General features: G+C 38.5%; 1 protein-coding gene across 5 annotated transcripts in view; it reads right to left on the bottom strand.

Annotated features, from left to right (window-relative positions):
* Window positions 1-12,274: 12,274 nt before the first annotated feature.
* Window positions 12,275-14,785, bottom strand: part of insyn1 (inhibitory synaptic factor 1) — a 46,078-nt gene continuing 43,567 nt past the window's right edge. For all 5 annotated transcript variants that reach the window (XM_026172811.2, XM_026172801.2, XM_080299945.1 and 2 more), the window contains one exon: window positions 12,275-13,216. In XM_026172811.2, coding sequence (XP_026028596.1) covers window positions 12,398-13,216 — 819 coding nt within the window. In that variant the 3' untranslated portion in view covers window positions 12,275-12,397. The remainder of the gene's footprint in view (window positions 13,217-14,785) is intronic.

The following is a 14,785-nucleotide window of genomic DNA, read 5'->3' as shown; positions in this document are numbered from 1 at the left end:
TGTGTGTAAGAAACAAAATCAAGATGAGTGTTGTGTGTGTATCATACTGTGAATAATTTGTCTGCCCCTCATTAAAAGTTAGCAGCTACCACATTCATTATTTGACAGTTTCTCATACAGTGCCTGGAGCATTGTGTTTTTAATTGCAATACTAATAGGCCAATGGCTGTGACAAACATGATGTGGTGCAACATTATCAACACAATCGGCTGTCATATAAATCCTGTAATTAATGAAAGTTGTTGCTTTTAAAAGTCATGTAACATAAAAAGTACAAATTTTGGTAAGTGTTGTTTCCCAGAATAGCTACATATTTAGCATGTAAAGTTTAGTGGCTGTAATCTGCTTTGTATGAGGAAAGATATTATGCACTCGGTGGCATAGCTGAGTTCGATTTTGATCTAGTTCTCCATTGTTATTGGTTCAGTTTTTGTTTGTATGAAAATGAGCTGTAGCTGGATGCGCATTAAATTTCTTGTTCAGGAGTATGTCTTCCTGTGCCTATTATGATGACAACATAAGTTATAGCTATATATAGTATACAGTTTAATGTTTGCTTGACGATAATTCAGTGTGGAGTGAATTACCAGTTAAACAGCGCTTCTATTCCATCCTGTGCATATTAAGACAACATAACATTGATCTGGTACAGGTGTTGATTAAACTCTCCACACAAGAGCAAAACTCATTTGATAGCTGTTTGCTATTTGGAAGTTTTCAGCTATCAATGAAACAGTATAATAAGGTCCATAAGTATTTGGACATCTACAGACTGTACGCCACCACATTGACTTTTAAATGCTGTTTCATCACATATTGACTGTTTAAAATCCAGTGTAGTCATGTACAGAGGCAACATTACCATTCAGACTAGAACTTTTGTCTTCATGGAAGACTTTTCTTATGCACACTTGCTGAGCTGTAGTATTGGGGGTAGAAATCTTTGACAGTTATTACTGCACAACTGACTATTTAGTTAATTAAGCTTATAGTTGAAACTGATTAGCTAAGGAGCTGTATTGAAGTGATTTATTATAGTGCAATGCACGTATTCAACTGTGAATGGTATGGACAAGATAACAGGACTCATGGAACAGAAAAAAAGACCTCTGAACCGGTTTTGGAGTAAATTAGGGTCAATGTAAAACTATTTGTTAGCACCAGCATTTGCATATCATATCTGGCCAGGCCACTTATGCCCTATGTATTGCAGTAGGAAGTGTAGTAGTTCCTTCAGTAGTCTCAGGATGCTTATTATGTCAGGATTTGTGCTACAAAAGTTGCGATACTCAGCAGGAATTGCATAATAACAACACATTTCAGATCAGGAGACTCTGTAAATCAGATTCTTCAATTAATGTTAAACCACCTTGGATGAAGCTGGAACACAAATTAGGCTATACTAGCCAAGGGATCATCAAATAAGGCTTTATCTTGTTCATCTATAGCAACGAGTGAACATACGTGAACTAATATCAGCTGAGCAGTGCATAAAACCAATCAGTATCTTAGCTTTTACTTTTTCTCTTTACTCTTATTTATTTATTTATTTATTGCCACTATATACCCTGGTGAAATGTCATTTAGATATGAATGTATGAAAAATATAGATAGTGCTCAAACTTACAGAGCACCCACTACTAGCGTATGCAAAAAGGTATTCATAATTCGTACATTTCCCTTGGGAATAAGATGTTGATACAGCTAGCTTTTTATAGCTCTGTGCAAGGTGGTAAATTCAGTCTGGAGACAGCAGAGATAAGTCTGTCAGCTGCAAGATTTACATTTTACATGCTCTTAATGTCCTGGTTTGACTGCAAGGATGCCAGAAACTCTTGCCAGATTGCCAAACACCAGGCCAGAAAAGGGCCCACACAGCTACTTTACAGCTGGCCTTCTAGGCTTTATAGTCCATGGTGATGCACTGAGGACACAAGCAAAAGAGAACATTGATTGGCCAGCTGGACAAGGCCAAGATGCCATAACTTCAAACTTCCGACTGATTGATTTTTATCCAAGTTGCATTACAAGCCTATTGCTTCCTTAGGATCAATTTTAATAGAAAAGCAGTAGATCTTTGTTTATAATGCAGCTTGGCAGGTCACCAGTTGTGCTACATCACTTATTCCGCTTTATTTAACTTTTTTTTTTAAATGTATAAAATTTAAATTATTTAATAATTTCAAATTAGTATCTATAAAGAGGGCCAGATGTATTTTCAACATAACAAATTTTTGTATTGATTTTGACTCTGTACATTAGCAATCATACAATCAGGTTTGATTGAAATGCAGACTTTGCTCTTTAATTCAGCAGGTTTAACTAAAGATTTGCATTAACTGCTTTGGAATTGGAGCCATTTTACAAGGCTCAAAAATAATAGGACATTTGACTGACAAGCAATTTTATGGCCAGGTGAATCATATTCTATTATAATTCAGAGTTCATTCTAAGTTTTGAACTTGCACATGGTAGCTGTTGACTGGAATTCTGAAAATGACATCCAAAAAAGATGCTAATGCAAGTGATCGCAAGTGGTTGTCACTGGTCTAAAATTAAAATGAAACCTATCAGAGCTATAGCAAAAACATTAGGATTGGTTAAATCAGTTAAGAGAGGGAATGCACTCGTCAGCTTATTAACAACAACATACCCGAAAGAGCGCAGGAGACAGCTAAAATGGATTGCAGAATTCTGTCCTTGGTCAAGAAAAATCCTTCTCGAAATCTAGTCAAGACAAAAAAAATTATCAAGAAGATACGCGTTTCATTGTCACAGTCTGCAATCAAGAGAAGCCTTCATTTATGTAAGTGCAAAGGGTTTACAAGTTGCAAACCACTGGTTAGACTCGAGAACAGGAAGGGCAGATTAGACTTTGCTAAGAGGGGATCTTTGTACAGATGAAACCAAGATCAACTTGTACCCAAATGATATGGATAGAAAAGTATGAAGAAACTGAAAGGGTTAGAGTTTGGAACAGTTTGTGATCTGAAGTACAACCTCATAACATAAAACCTCGTCATTAAACATGGGGGAGGCAATGTTATGGCATGTATTGCTGCCACTGGAACCGGCTCAGTGGTGTTTATTGATAATGTAACTTACTGATAGAAGTAGCAGGATGAACTGGAATTCTGAATATGACATCCAAAAAACATGCTAATGCAAATGATTGCAAGTGGTTATCAATTAAAATTAAACTTATCAGAGCTATAGCAAAAACATTAGGACTGGCTAAATCAGCAATCTGATGATGTGACTTGCTGATAGAAGTAGCCCGATGAATGCTAAGACCCATCCAATTTTACAGCTCAAGAAACGTTGGTAAAAACATTTTTACTGTTTTGTGTGTTTTATTCACCTTTGTAATCTAACAGTAACTAGTTTTTTTGTCCAGTAAATATAACAATAATTGCATGGTATTATAAGAGTAGTAATGAGCTTTAATGAGTTATGACTGTAAAGTATGGCAGGCCAACAAAATAATTGGCTAAGCCTAAAAAAAAATCAAAAAAAAAAATCTGTGTGCTTAATTATGGACTAAACTTACACGAAAGCACTGAAGTTGTAATTAATTTTGTTTATTCCTTCAGTTTCCTTCTAGCACCTTATTTAATAAAATCCCTCAGCTATTAATCTTTTGACATACCTCTGAGCTACTTTGTGCACTCATGGTGGCTCACTGACAAACCAAGCCTGACATTTGACTAATTGCAGTCATTTCAGAGTGATCACTGCTATAATGTATTGGAAATGCACAGCAGCGTAACACAACATGCAGGCACTTCTCTCTGTCTGGTGACCCACTTTATAGTTTGAGTAAAGGGGAAGCTGTTAAAATGCTAAAAGATTCTTCTCATTAAGTACAGTTGTAATTATTGCAATCAGAGCCTTTTTACAAGGTCCACTCTCATTTTTGCAAACAGAATGCAGGAATCAGTCTATGGTACATGGTCGTGTAGCACAGCTGAACTGTAGTTTTCTCCCCCTCCCTTCTGCTCCACAATGGAACAGCAAAAGAATGACTCTTACCTGTCCTTGCCACCTTTAAAATATCTGCGTTTTTGATGAAGACCTCAGTTAGAGCCTCCTGGGCTAGAGCGGAGAGCTCATTACAGCCAGAGGAGTGGAGGATAGCGGAGAGAATGAACAGAGGGACGTAATTGCGTGTGTTAGTGTGAGAGAGAAGGAGAGAGAGTATAGGGTGTGGACTGTGGAGAAAGTACTAAATATGAGAGACTGGGAAAGCCCTTTGTAAGGTGAAATAAGGGGCACTTGGGGACTTGCCGTATACATTGCACCTGTCTTATCATCATTTGACTCTTATTTGTTGGTCTTGCAGTGCTAAACTGTCAGCAATTCCCTGCCTTCTTGGCCTTTACCTGTAAGATCTCATGGAAATGCTGACAGACTGCCAAACCAGAGCTGTCTAGAAAAGGCTGCTGCTGCTTTTACTTGACTTCCATGCGCTGTCAGAATTAGATCTATATGCACAGACCTGCACTTAGGTAGTATTTCAGACTGACACTCAATTAACAATGGATTTCTCTAAATTATTCTTTCCTTCCCGTAGTTTAGTAAGAACTTGGTAATATCTGTTTTGTGTTCATGGGGGTTCCCTGTAACATGCATCTCCCATTCCCGCAGTGTGTCAGTAATGTTTCCTGTAATTATATATTTTTCTGGACCAATTCAATTGTCTCTTGATGTATTCCTCGCTCAGCTGAGCATGTCATTACACACATCATTTGTGTGCAATTTAATGCAGTATGCAACAAGGTTATATTTCTATGGTGGTTCAATTTGAGGGCTCTTAGTTTTTCAGCCACAATCATTTCTCTCTGTCTTTTTTTTTTTTCTTCTTTCAACTGGCTTTCAAAAAATTGCCTCCGCAATGATTCTGCACTCCTGCCTTGCTCGGTCATGCCACATTTTAAATTCACATTGGAAGATATTCCAATTATCAGTCAGGTAATGTGATGAAAATGGTAACTTTCTGTCTTTAGCCTGGGTGTGCTGATCAATTATTATCAAGTGCATTACATAATGAAATTATATCCATCTGTTTGGTATTTCTCTTTCCCCAGATGGAGCAGTTGTAGGAATGATCATTTTTCGTTGGCTTTTGACTCTGTGCAGTAACAGGAAAACTAAATACACCCTTTAAGCTTCAATCCGGTTGTTCAGTGATGACGCGACGAATCCTACTTCCGGGTCTAAAGTAGTCTGCGTTTAATATGGCTTTTGTGTTGTTAACATGTTTAATGTTATGTATTTTCTTCTATTTGATCTCAAAAAGCTCCTAAAACAGTCAGTGATCACTGTTGACCTCCCTCGGCTTTTATTACCGCTAATCATTTATTTAAGCTCAGTTTTTAAAACCTTAGGATGTAACTACAGCCCAGCCCATGCAGCAATATATGAATGACTAACCTTGTATTATGGATGGATTATCTCAGTTGTTCTCCTGGCTGAAGTTTGGTCCTTTTACAGCATCCTGCCATGCGATTACATTTGTTCCTGACCACCGAGAACACTCACGTTAACTTTTATCGAGTGGAAAAAAAGTTAGCTTGTTTATATTATGCTAACATAGCTGTGTCGCTAGCGGTCACGTAGCACATCATTATACACCAGCTAGCCCAACTTCAGTAACCCTACAAACGTCACTGCTGTTTAGTTTTCTGTCTTCATTTATGTTGGAAGTGATAGCAGAGCTGTACGTTTTAATTTGTTTCCAAAACCCTGCAGTCAGGACATGCTATATTGTATTTAGATAGAAGCTAGCGAGCTAACTTCCTGCTAACTTCTAACTCTGTTAAATGTCATAAATTCCATTTTCATGGATGCCTGGATGTTAAACTCAATTGTTACACCTGGTAGAGCAGAACGCTGATCATTTTATTAAAGATGAAAGACTTTAGACAGTTTTTCAACTCTCAGTAATGCCACAGTGATCGTTTGATATATGGACCTGCAGCGGAGTTTAGACCCAGACACGGCTAGTGACGTCAGACTGAACAACCGGATAGGAATTAGGAGGTTAAGTAGCTGCCAGATACTGTTAATTAAATGCACTTGATTTAGTCTTTAATAACTGACTAAACACATTTAAAATATGTGTGTCTGTTATAAAAGCAGTTTAATTGTCTGGGCTATTCAGGTGGGGAAAAAGCCTTTTCTCTGGAAAACTGAACGATAACTTCAGTTTTCAAAGTTGCATTTGAACAAACCACAAAACTTTAGGAATTACTAACGGTGGGTATGCACAACTCTATGCGTAAATTGTCTGCACGAGTGTTTCACAGAAAAATGTGTTTTTAAATATTTTTGCGTAATTATGCTTAATTTTGCTTTTTGGTCATCATTTACAGTTTTGCAAGGAATCATAACACGCAAAATGCTCAGAATTACAATAAAAAATGCACGTAGGGAAAACAAAATACTAAACGGAAAGGAGTAGGCTTTAACCTCCCTCTGTCCATTTTTATCCGCTTATCCGGGACCAGGTTGTGAGGGCAGCAGCATAAGCACAGAAGCCCAAATGACCCTCTCCCCAGCAACTTCCTGAAGCTTATCTGGTGGAACATCAAACACTTCTCTTTAACGATAAGCTCTCTCTTTACCATCTCTTTATCTTGCTTGACTAGTGTGCAGCATTTACATTGCAGCCTCAGTCAGTTTAAACATATTCTGTTATTCCATATCTCATTTCATTGTATCTTACATGTAAAAATGACTGTCATTGCTAGATGTTGTTATCTATGGTATAATTTTTTGGCTTCATCGCATTGATGCTTGAGAATCTGGATTTTTTTTTTCGTTTTTCTTTTCTTTTTTTTAATTGCATGTAGTTTCTCATGTGGAGCTAACAGAGATAACAGACTACATGACCCTTGTCCTTTACCTATATTCTTCTTTTTCTTTTAGTCTGTTAGTGTTTTTCATATCATCTTTGATTCAATTTTTTAAAACTTGAGATTGAGTGTCTAAGGGGAAATGATATTCAGAACTCCTGTTATTTTTAGTCTGAAAGTTTCTATTTATTCATTTTGTTTTGTTTCCATTCCTGTGGAGATACTTTGGAAACTTGTGCCTCTTCTGACTTCCTCCTTGGACCTCAGACAATATTATTGAATTTTCTACCGCCAGACTGTCTCCTTATTACTTGCCTTAGATGTGCAGTCTTCTTTCTTACAACATCATCACCAGTTTCTCAGCTTTACCAGGAGGTATGCATGTATGCATTTCCTTATATAGAGAAATTGGGTAAGGCCAGCATGCGGATAGTTAGCAAATTGTATGGAAATTCCACAGGTTATTGGTTCCAACAATTCAGATTTGCTAACATACCCATGGTGGTGAGAACAAAATGTCCTCAATGTCCTGTGGACGTGCAAGAGATGTTTGGCTGCACCTCTCTTTCAAAAACCAAACCACAACAGATTAGCAAACATACCTCATTTCAACTGTCAGTAGGTGGAGGGGAGATGATCATTTGGGCTTGTTTTTCAGCCACAGGGCCTTGGGTGCCTTGCAATCAGTGGGTTGACCATGAACTCCTCTGTATAGCAAAGTATTCTAGAATGAAACATGAGGCCATCTGTCCCACAACTACAACTTAGTCAAATTGGATTGTGCAACAGGAAGATGAGCACAGCACAAAATCTACAACAGAATGGTTAAAAAAAAAAAAGAGAATCAAGGTGTTGCAGTGGCCCATTAAAAGTCCAGACCTCAACCAAATTGAAATGCCGTGGTGGGATCTAAAGATCTAAAGGGACCGGTACATACTGTAAACAAATGCCCACAAACCTCAGTTAACTGACGCAATGTTGTAACTCCATCCTGTAAAAATAACTGTTGCATTAGACAAGTAATTTTACTTTTTTCCATATCGCAGATGATAAAAGGACAATTTGCCACCCAAAATTAAGAGTGATAGCGGCAATATGTAATTTGATTTCCTGTCAAGTTTGTTTCTAGGGTGCACATTAATATAGTGTTTCCTACCCATAGTCTAGTACAAACTCTAGAATTTATTGGGTATCTTTACTTGATCAAGGCCATATAGTTATCGTCTCTTTGACCTAGAATAATAATTGGGCTCCTTTGACCTTCCATTGTTTTTTATTACATATATATCATCCTGATAAATCATAATGGCATGGTGTATGCAAAAGTGACTCTCATTAACTTTAATTACAGTGTGCCAAGTCATCTGAAGGCACTGTTTCGTCCCAAGAATCACCCAGATCCTCCCTCATGGCCACAGGCCCTGTCCTTCATCACCTGTGAAGGTGTATCTTATCTATTACTCCTGAATGGCTATTCATTAATCATTCCCTGATTCCAATCAGATGGTACTTGATGGTTAACATGGCTTTGTTTGGCCATCCTTCAGATGGTGGTATTGGTTTTTGGTTGACCATGGCACTATAGATCCTGCAGCCTATTGCTACTGGTACTTCTGTGTGCATAAGAGCAGCATTCCCCTATATATGTAGAAAACTGAGCCATGTAACTATGTGCAAACTGTTCGTCAGGAGTGTTGTGTTCTTAGCCTGACTTTGATATCCAAGTGTTTTAAATATTGGTTGGAGACCATAATCCTCTACTCATTGACAAAAAAACTTTCTACTAGTTTGACCAGAAACTGAGATGCAAAATTACCATCCCATCTCTTTGTCAATCACTAGAAGATGCTTGATGTGACTAATTGCCACAAATAGAAAATGGTGTGTGCAATGGAAGGAGATTGCAGGTAAAGAAAAAAAAAAGAGGGAGATACAATAGAAATAGTTTGCTCTTGTGGCAGGATATCAATGGCACAAAGATGAAACAAATCAACCTTAGGTAGCCCCGGCTGTTAGCCAATCCATAGTAATCAGTGAGACTGCATTGAGCTCTCCGCTTCACGGACCCTTACCAATCAGCAGAGAAAACACAGATCTGTCATCTGTTTTCCTGTGCTCACTGATGGAGACAAAGGCCAGTGAGAGTAAAGTGTGGTAATTATTAGGGGTGCAACGATACACAAAATCCACGGTTCGGTTCGGTTCGATACTTTGGTGTCACGGTTTGATGTTTTTTCGATACAAAAAAATGTTCATGCCTTTTTAATTTGTCATTTATTAAAATTATAAATATAGATTTTTAACTTGAAAGTACAGTTTTAAATTTAATGTTGCTGAAACAACAAAATAATAATAATTTTAAAAAATCCATCTGATCGAGAAATCACTCATCTTTGGAAAAGAGAATTTATTACAGAGAAATGGCTCTTTCCAAAATAAAAGCTATACTATCCGCTTCTTCTGGGCTATATTCTCAGCAGCATATTAAACATATCAGGTCCCCATAAGGACAATCATGTGCTAACGGCTGTCTAAATGACTCGGGTAAAGTTTGTAGCATGCATGCTTTTTGTTTTTGTCTGCTTTCACTTGTCTTTGCACTAAGATGATGTCAGCGTAAATGTGCAGTCATATTCGTTGTGTTCCCACTAGTGCTGTCAGCGTTAATCTCGTTAAAATGACATTAACGCCATAACGCGGCAAATCTCCGTTAACGAGTTACCGCGGATCGCCCCGTGCGTGGGGCTGGACGGCGTCAACACGTTAACAAGCTAACTGTGCTAATGCACTAGTTCCCACCAATTGAGCATTGCGTGGCACATCCGAAATACTGTTTTACTTTTGTCCATGACACACTTACCATCAGGGTCATGCTTCACATGAAAACCAAGATAGTTCCAAAGGCCAGATCTGAATGAGGGTGGGGGAGGTTCAATGTCGGGTAGCGTTGAGGCAGTTGCCATGTTGCAACGAGCTTAGCTTCTGTCTTGCTAGCTTGTGCTGTGCTCAGTGGATCTGCACTCGACAGTGCAGCCTCGGCGGAGTAATCGAACGCAGATAACATAGGCAGCATCGTCAGAAGAAAAGCTGATAAAGTAAATAAAATTATCTTGTATTGTTCGATACATATGCGTACCGAACCGAAAGCACTGTATCGAACGGTTCAATAGGGGTGCAACGATAGTAATTATATATGAAGGGTGAGTAAGGAAACTGTGGCCCATGTATATTTCTGCCATAATGACCTTTTAAAGTCTTTTGTTCCCCACATTATTTGTCAGTCATTCAACAGTGTCCCACTGGCTATCATTAGAAAATTGATTAGGGATTTGAACTAATGCATGCCCACTGCTAATGTCATAATACAGATGGCATGACTCACTTCAGCCTTGTTAAGGAGATTTTGTCTAATCTTGTCTTATGGACTAGTCTGGCCAAATGACTTCCAGAGGGATGTGCTGTGTCTATTTGTATTGATCCCCATTAATTGCTATGACAGGGAAATATAAAATTGTATGTTAGGTGTAATTCAGAAAATACCATGCATCTCCTCAGAGAGTGTGTAGACATAAAGGCAATGACGATACAGACAGAGACGCACATGCACACACACATTCACAAACACACATCTGTTTTTGTGTCTGGTGGCATCATGAAATGAACTTCCTGGTAGGCAGATGATTTGGCATCAGTGTGCTCAGGTTTTCATAACCTTTGGATGCCTCCCACCCTTGTCCTACAGAGAACCGAGGACAAAGCTCTGTCCTATTAGAGATGAATAATGAGCCTGTTGGCAAAAGAGACGTTGCTAATGTTTTGCCCAAAACTCTAAAATCTGTCCCCAATGATAATGTATTCTATGCCTGTGCCAAACAGGTCTATATTTGAAAAAGTGATTTCATTGCAGATATGACTTATAAAACCTGTAGAGTGGAAACGCATTGTAATATCTGGCAGGTGTGTAGGCATCAAAATAAGGGCTTAGTTTGTTTTCCTGTAATTGATGTCTTTCCTGTGTGGTGGCATAGCTTTGTTTGTTTATGCTAATAAACAACACCAACTTGGGAATGTGGAATAATTCTTTATAAAGTCTTTAGGGTAATCCTTTGAATACAAAGCTTATTTACTTCATATTTTTTGCAATATTTCATGTTTTTTTTTTTTTATTAAGTGGAATAAGAGAGTGTATGGTAGAATAGTATACTGCAAGCAGAGTCTTCCTACCGTGAAAGGTTATGGTCATCAGAGGCAAAAAGGTCAGCTTCATGGGAGACAAAGAGGGTTTTCCTATAAAGACTGCAACATTTAACTTTTTCTTTTGAAACTCCAAGTCAGGGACCATACTCACAAAGCTGTTCCCCAGGGTAGATTATTGCTTTGTAGAAGAAAATCTTTGAACGTTAACGGTCTCTGTTTTTTCACCATCAACTCTCACTCTTGGACACACAGTTTTTGAAATGTCAGTTCTTTAGGGCAACAGTTCTAATTTTTGTTTCGCTTAGTGTAAGTAAATAGATCTGACTGTGAGTTTTTGTTCAGAGATCCCAGGAGAGTGGCATGCATGCTCAGCAGAGAGACTTCTCACTGCAACCTCCCTCGAACATATTGATCAGGAATGCTTATTGGCGTCAGCCCTGTGAATAAAATGCTGCTCTATTGAGTTCAGTTCCCCACTGGGCAACTGAATGAAGAGACAAAAACCTTTAGCACTTTTTTGTGGACTGCTATTCAGCTCAAATCCTAAGCCTAATGACGTCACCGGTAGGAAGAGAAAAATTGAAAATGGCACCTTTGTAAACTGCACCTTTTGAAATGACAATGTATATATCTGTTTTTCTTTTCTTTTCCCCCCTTTCTGTCAGTTTTATGTTATGTGTTGCAGCTTCTCCAGCAGATCGAGAAGAGCGCCGGATTTGGTGTTTATAAAATCAAGGGCAGATAAATAGTGTTGTTCTCCGGCTCTTCACTCAGAATCATTTGTTGACATCAGTGAGAAGAAGAGGCTTGACATGTGCATCCAGATACATATCCCTGCTGGAATCAACCATCCCATTAACATTTAAAACCCTGGAACATGAAAAATGACAGTGTTTATACAGATTCAGTGTACAGAATGAGCAACCTTCTGTATCCACATTATAGCAATTTTTAAGTTATAGTGTGGTGTGAGGAGTGGGAAATAAACTTTTCATATTTTTATTCTTGTGATTTTAAGCACTTAAATGTTGTGGGAAAAATGATTGTTTTTTTTAATCTCTGAAATCATTTGAAATAATCCAACATGTTGAGTCCACTCAGTATGTGTTTTAAAATTAGAACCTTTTGATCTGCCTCTAACTTTTCACCCTTTTGATCTGTTTGACTTCAATTCATCGTGTTTTCCCTGAGCCTCAGAATGACTTTATGTAGTCAAGTGATTTCCCATATATCATTTATTTATTTAGTAATTAATTTATTTGTGTATTAATCTATGAGCTATGTATTTAATATTAAATAATGCACAGTCCTTCATGAGATTTTACGATAAACTTCGGGCTTTCTCAGTGGTCCTTTGTTTTCTGTTTGGTTGGAATATAGGGCAGTACAGTTTGGGTGCTCTTGTCAGAGACAGTTTGTGTGCTGCTATTTCGTAACAGTTTTTTGCGGCAGCCGGGGTTTAAGAGACCTTTCCTGGGTAGTGTGTGAGCTCCTGTCGTCCCCTTCACAGGTGAGGAGACATAAGAAGGGTCCAGACAGTTATGGAGGAGTGAGTGCTCAGAGGAAGAACGTTTGGGGGCAACTGAGCTGGCCAGGAGGCTGGGCTCAGTATCGCTATCTGGTGTAGCATAGCCACTCTTATCCTCTTGTAACTCCTCTTGCTCCTCCTCTTCATCATCGTCACAGCACAATGCATGGTACAGAATTTTGTCACTGAAGCGGACTCTTTCTCTTGTGCCAGAGGTACGGGAAGTCTTGTGGCTGTGCGTGGAGCTGCTGGCCTCCTCGCTCGATGAATCTGGAGTAATAATGCGTGGCCCATTGGGGATGGGCAGCCCGCCATTCATCTGAGAGTAGACAGACGCAGTGGTGGGGGGTGGGGTGGGGGTTTGTGTTTGGGTGAGGTTGGTCCCACGACCCATCTCCTGCTGTGGATCTCCTGGTTGCCCGCAAGATCTGCGAGCGGCTGCACCAGCAGCCTCCAGATAACTGCAGAACTCCCAGCTGTCAGAAAGGACATCTGCATTGAGGAAGTCCAATCGGAAGGCCTCTCCCAAGCCCCGCTCACTGCTGGACGTGCTGCTGGCTGTGGCCACGGTCCAGTCATCTGGCTCCAGGTCAAAGTCAAAGTCAGACGTTAGTTTATCGATTTGACCCACCACCTGTGAAAGAGAATAAACAGTTTTAGGTAAAAGATTTTTTAACCTTAACAGCCACAAAGATCCAATCATAAATCTCTGAACAATGGTTCATATATTTAAGAATTGCTACTAAATTTTTTATGTTGTGCCAAGATTTCCAGAGAATGAATCAATAGCCAACTGTAGTGACTTTTACCTCATGACCTCAAGTTAATGATAAACTTCTCTAAAGCTAATGGATTAGTTTAAGCAATATCTGGTGCAATTATGTCTCTCTTAGATTGAATTGCATTTACTTTCCTAACTCCTGTTTTGGAATCAAGATCTAATTCTACTTCTTGTTCGTTTACGACCAAGCGCTTACAAAAATTCAACTTGACCTTTACTTTATGTTTAGTCCTATAGTAAGTAGCATAAAGTGCATTTTACCTCCAATATGTCCTTGTTATCATTTACCTCCAAAGGCCTCTGTGTCCAAAGGTAAGCTTACGAAGGCAAAATAATTAGGATAAAAGCTAAAAGTTACATTTCTGAAAAAATGATGCGTAATAATGTATATTAAGCTTTATATACATAGCAAAAAGTGCACGTATCACCTGTTCTGTTTTGGCTGGACTTTTATATGCTAACATAATTAGAACACATAGCATGTGCACTTTTGCCATTTTTGCATATTTATGTCATGAATGCATATTGAAAAAGAAATATTTTTGCACTTGTAGGAAAAAAATGCAACGAGGGGATAATGGTCTTACTTTTTGCAGACACAGTACATGAATAGACCGACTCCAATTATATGAAATCTCTAGATGTTTCGCATGCCCCTGAATTGCCCCCCACTGGGAAGTTTAACAAAAGCCAACATTTACTCAGTTTGCCTTTACAGCTTGCCATTACTCTCTTTTGATCCATAAATCTATAATTGTTTGTTCATAGTTTGGAAATTGTCTTTATTTCCACCAAGCTTTTCCTCAGACAGGTGTTAAAAAATTTGCTTCATGTTATATTAAGACAAAATTAAACAATCCTTTGGAATGAGCCTGTAGCATGAAAGAGACTTGAGACAGAAAAGGCACCACGTGCACCAAAGAATCCTCTCAGACCAAGCTGTGTATCCTAAATCCAGTAGCTGATTCATTTTAAAATGAGATAAACCTTCTTAGACCTATAGCTTTACAGTATGAACCCCTAATCCAGTGCTTTTGATGCCTGCACTTTGATGTTAATTGTAGTGCTATTGTAATGCCCATGTCAAACAAAATAAACTCAAATGTTCACCTGCTGCACAGAAATGTACCACAAAAGCATTTCATTTATTGTTACCTCAAAATTAACCTCAATGCCTTTGTCATCAGCTTTGTCATTGAGTGTTTGATGAATAGAAAGCACTTCAGTGGAAATCATGCTGGTTTGCTGACAGCACCTAAAATCCGAGCCCTCTATACTTGACATTTTAGCACCTTTAATCAGCATGTTCTGCTCTCAACAACAATCTATTGTGAAATGAAAACACTCAGCATTCATGTAGCTTGTAAATGATACATTTCCCCAAACTATTCAGCAATTAAGCACAGTGTTTTGAACTCAGAA

This window comes from Astatotilapia calliptera, chromosome 1 (assembly GCF_964374335.1).
Source record: "Astatotilapia calliptera chromosome 1, fAstCal68.1, whole genome shotgun sequence".
Lineage (NCBI taxonomy): Eukaryota > Metazoa > Chordata > Actinopteri > Cichliformes > Cichlidae > Astatotilapia > Astatotilapia calliptera.
This window is presented reverse-complemented; position numbering and strand designations above follow the sequence as displayed.